This window comes from Vanacampus margaritifer, chromosome 4, assembly GCF_051991255.1.
Source record: "Vanacampus margaritifer isolate UIUO_Vmar chromosome 4, RoL_Vmar_1.0, whole genome shotgun sequence".
Taxonomy (NCBI): Eukaryota; Metazoa; Chordata; class Actinopteri; order Syngnathiformes; family Syngnathidae; genus Vanacampus; species Vanacampus margaritifer.
Window position 1 is genome coordinate 23476346 of NC_135435.1, and position 4707 is coordinate 23481052.

The following is a 4707-nucleotide window of genomic DNA, read 5'->3' on the forward strand; positions in this document are numbered from 1 at the left end:
CTTAAAACACTGAATAACATTGTACAGTGTGGCCTTTTGTATCCAAGAGGGTCAATGTGCTAAATCAAGGGCAAAGGTTGCCCCCCCCCCATACATGCTCACCAATGACCCAAATTCCATCAATCCTGCCCTTACACAAAGCCTATGATTATTTCTCCGGCTAAATGAAGTGAGGTTCCCATTTTACTCCATTCATGATTTATCCCCTATATTGTATGTAAGTAAAAACTCGCCGTAGTAAACCTTCATTTCTGCTAACAATAACATTGGCAGCGATGGATGGGCACTCAGACCCCCTTGTTCATGGCAAGTACTCACATTGCCAGATTGACACCAAAACCCACTGACATGGGCATCAAAATTCAGAGTGTTACAAATACCAATTAGCTGGTTTTTGATACAAGCAAATCTAGGAATTCCCCCAAAAGAGAAGTACGATGTCGGGAATTTGCCTTCAGCTAAAATGGCCGACTTCCTGTTGCTAGTCATGGCTTATGCACATCTACTGAGCCTGTCCATGCTTTGAAAAAACTGCTTTATTGTTAACTGAAAAAAATAGCTTACAGTAAGACACACTCCGACACACACACCATGAACTAACTGAACACACTCTTTCCATCCCCAGATGTTCTTTCTGACTAACTTCAGAAAAAGTCACATTTAAATTGTTGATTCCATAGTCCATCCAGTCTGGCAAAGGATATTCAGTTTGACATAACACTTGCCATACATACTACCCATTCAAGGTTTGCTTTTACAGCATGTTAGAAGACTATCTTTGTCTTCCGCGTGTTCATTGTTGATCGGGTAGAGAGAATGTTGATTTTCTGAATACAGACTGAAGATTGGTGAACAGGTCCTTCGAAGGATTTATTTTACAGAATATTCCGGACACAAGCAAGTTTACAGACAAATGGCTGCAGTCCTCTCGCAAGTGTGTAGTTACAGCGGACTCACAGCATTCTTATACTATCTTGAAAAGCAGTATCATAAAACTCCCAAATCCTCAGCCCCCAGCCCTGAGTTCAATACACATGACGACAGCCGGAAGTAGATAAGACTTTTACAGCATATCATCCAATATACATTGACTTCAACCACAGACGCTGGCCCATTGATGTGGAAACAGACGAGGTCCTTCAGACATGAAGACACGAGCAGAAATTGCGACAGCACTTACAAAGACACATCCACAGATATAAGTTCTACTGAGGAAATAAGTAAATTAAAACTTTATTTATAACTAAATCTGGGCAGAAGACCCTCTTCAAGCATCACACTCCTGACAACCTCTTCCAGTTCCAATGCTTTCGGCACATTTGTCCCAATCAACAGATCTATTTCTGCTTTGATTTGAGGTCCAACCATGGTTGTTGTCTATTTTTCTCCCGCGCAGACTGATCTTATCCATAAGCTTTTTTCGTACAGTCTGGACCCAGGAAAGCATATGGGGCAATGTCAAGGATCCTGTCCGTGTCGCCGGCCCCATTCTCACCACAGCTTTCATTTTTTGTTTCCACAAAGTCGTTGAGCACCGCACCTTTCACTGTCCTCTTCCGATTCTTCCTCAGACGTAGCTTTATCCTTTCTATTTATATGCAACAGGCTTGGATGAGTGAATGAACAAACTTCGCACATCAGTTTCTCCTGGCAGAACTTGCTCATGTGTCCTTTGTTGCAAGCAGCTGAAGCAGAGTTCCTTCCTCAGGAGAAATTCAATTTTATCCTAATGCTGGGATTTCTTTATTTTCCTACATTGTTCCATGATGTGTTCACCTTGACAGAAGAGACAGGGTTCGGTGAAAGCACTGGGTGTGGTAGTTTTGGTGAAAATGGTCTTATCTTGCCTCTGTTCTGACATGAGGCTTACTGAAAGCTTGGATTCTCCCTTGAAATCGAGGTCACCATATTCAGGATCTATCATGATTTTAGTCTCTGTATGGACGAACTCAACGAGATCCTTAAACTTGGCTATTCTACCTTGTTTACGCTTAATATCATCTGCAAACGTCCGCCACTTTTCTCTCATTTCGTAAGGAAGTTTATATACGATGGTTCGAATGTTAGTGGCAATATCCAACTCCTTCATGTAATCCAACTCTGCTATTGCGCTCAAACACGTGGTGAGAAACAAGGCAAGTGACACCAGAGCTTCGCCATCTTCTTCCTTGATTGAAGACCAGTTCAAAGCTTTATTGATGTATGCTGCAGAGATAGTGTGAGCTTTACCAAAATGTTCCTTCAAAAGTGTTTTTGCTGCATGGTATCCTTGGTCAGGTCCCATGTTTAGGCAACTGTTTATGACCTCTCTGGGCCGACCGTCTGTGTATTGCATCATATAGTACAGGCGGTCCTTGTTGCTTTCAGTTTCTCTCTCCACGCCATACTCCAATGCCATCATAAAGGGTCTATAGTCCAAGGGATCTCCTTTGAAGACAGGAATATTAGTTGTTGGCAAAATGGAGAGCAACTCTGTATTATCATTTTGCTGTTGCACGATTGTACACAAACTCACTGATGTAACGTGACTTCCTGCTTCATGTGTTACTGAGCAGTTTGGCTGTTCAGTGTTTGCACATTCTTGAGTCTTATTATCGTTGTTTTGGATTGCAAATGATGGGACTGCTGCTCCAGGATTCTCCACATTCTCAACAAAACCTTTGTCAGCCATTTGTGAAGTGTTGGATTCACCATGAATATGCAACACTTTGAGCCTTGTGTCAGCAGCAGCTAAAAAAGCGGTCTGCAAATCAAGCTTTTCCTTCTCTGCTTTAAGCTTAGCTTCCTGTTCCAGTGCTAACACTTCTAATGCTGCTGCTTTAAGCTTAGCTTTCTGTTCCAGTGCTGCTTCTTTAGCTGCTTCAAGCATAGCTTCCCATTCCAGTGTTGCAGCTTCAAACTTAGCTTCCTGTTCCGTTGCTGCTGCTTTAGCTGCTTCAATCTTAGCTTCCCATTCCAGTGCTGCCGCTTCAATCTTAGCTTCCCATTCCAGTGCTTCGGCTTCAAGATTTGCGTCCTGTTCCATTGTAGCTGCTTTAACTGCTTCAATCTTAGCTTCCCTTTCCAGTGCTACAGCTCCCTGTTCCAATGCTGCTTAACTTAGCGTCCTGTTTCAGCGCAGCCTTTTCCAATTCTGTTTTCAAGCATGTATATACAGCAGAGGACGCTGACAAGTTTGAAGAATAGCTAGAACTTTCCTTTGGCTTTTGAGACTTCTTAGATGTTTCCACTGATATGCTATCGGAAAGAAAGACTTTTATTGACTTTTTTGCTTCTTCCATGCATCTATATACATTTATCCAAGCATTAACTCATTCAATAAAGTCTCCGAACAAGTTAGCCTTTGGTTCAAATTTACTGGTTGTGTCCTCTTCTGACCTTATTTGCTGCGACAGTATAACAGACAATCAGCTGGTAAAACGTTCCTAATAGCGCCTCAAACTCAACAGCCAACTTATCAAATCAAGTATTTCGTTCTTTTCCCAGTTATTGTGACTAGCTTAGCTTTAGTTAAACCAATTATCCTTTATAGTTCGTAATCCAACATAGCTTCCATACCTTCCTCTGTAGGTTCCACGGCAGTTTTATCTTTATCAGTCTTTATGATGAAGATGAAAGCCTTTCCACTTGCTAGCTGTTGTTAGCGTCACAGCAAAATACTAGTCCCTCTTGTAATGTCGGTCCAACTCCTTTTCTTCTACTCTAAATTATGGGGTCCAAAATATATTTTTAATTCCAATGCGCCAGTCAGTATAAACGTTCTCTTAAAAATGTGAGAGCAACTTTCTGCGAGTTATTGCTTACATGTGTCTACTGTAATTTATCCTGGTTGTTAGCAATCCACTTGAGTTCAGTTCATGGTTTGAAACAAGTGCTTAAATCATTAACAGAAAAAAAATAAAACCTACAGACACGGTAAGAGCACTGTGTGTCTCTGTTCACAGATCAACAACACTAACTGAACTGAGTAACCAAGATGAACAGCCCCCCTGCTGGACACAATATGCTATTACATAAATGGACGAAAACAAAGACATATTTCCAACCCATACATCCGGGTTTGTTTCCTTTAGACTTTTTCATGTGTCCTGCTATGATAGGCATTACCATTGTGGTAATAAATGGTAAAACGCATTTTTTGAAAATCATGTCAACAATATTTTATGGTCTGGGCAGTAAACCCTGAGAGACTCCAAATATAATCCAATGGGATGCGTGTACTACATCATTCTTTTCTCCTTCCTTTTTACTTTTTGACTTTTGCATCATCTTGCACATTGTTCATCCTTTTGCTAACACGCTCTTACAACGTTGCCCTCCTAAATAGGCCAATGTAGAACACTTGTCTTTCCTAAGGCGTTAGACGAGCGGGAGTGCTGGCGGCTCACGAACGAGTGTTAACGATCAACCCGTCAGTAGTAATCTTAATCTGTGGCTCTTCCACTGTGCCATCAAAGACATGCAAATGGAATAAAGTATTGATTTCTGCCACATTCTTCTACTCCATTCCCAGAACTCGTATTAATAGTCTAGTCGTCTCTATGTCCTCCTAATGAAGGCATGCAATGTTTTTCTGCTTGTCAATTCCAATAAAATAACAAAAAATGCTTATTTGTTGACTTTTTTTTTCAAATGCTTTTGTTTGAAATCTGTATATCTCATTGCAGTTCTAAAACTTGTCAATGGCAGATCAGGGGATTTAAAAGG

The 4707-nt window shown here is 41.0% G+C and overlaps 1 protein-coding gene across 2 annotated transcripts; it reads right to left on the reverse strand.

The window, feature by feature from the left end:
- Positions 1-518: 518 nt before the first annotated feature.
- On the reverse strand, positions 519-3949 carry LOC144049940 (uncharacterized). 2 transcript variants are annotated; one of them, XM_077562684.1, is made up of 3 exons: positions 3805-3949; positions 3559-3702; positions 519-3237 (listed from the first exon to the last, which is right to left on the reverse strand). In XM_077562684.1, the coding sequence occupies exon 3, from the start codon at positions 3023-3025 to the stop codon at positions 1727-1729; it is 1299 nt and encodes a 432-aa protein (XP_077418810.1). In that variant the 5' UTR covers positions 3026-3237; positions 3559-3702; positions 3805-3949; the 3' UTR covers positions 519-1726. The 2 variants fall into 2 exon arrangements, with proteins under 2 accessions (XP_077418810.1, XP_077418809.1); XM_077562683.1 differs by having other exon boundaries at positions 3559-3949.
- Positions 3950-4707: the final 758 nt, after the last annotated feature.

Excerpts from the sequence above, each read along its gene's own strand:
- LOC144049940 (XM_077562684.1), bottom strand. The coding sequence starts at position 3,025 with ATGGAACAGGACGCAAATCTTGAAGCCGAAGCACTGGAATGGGAAGCT.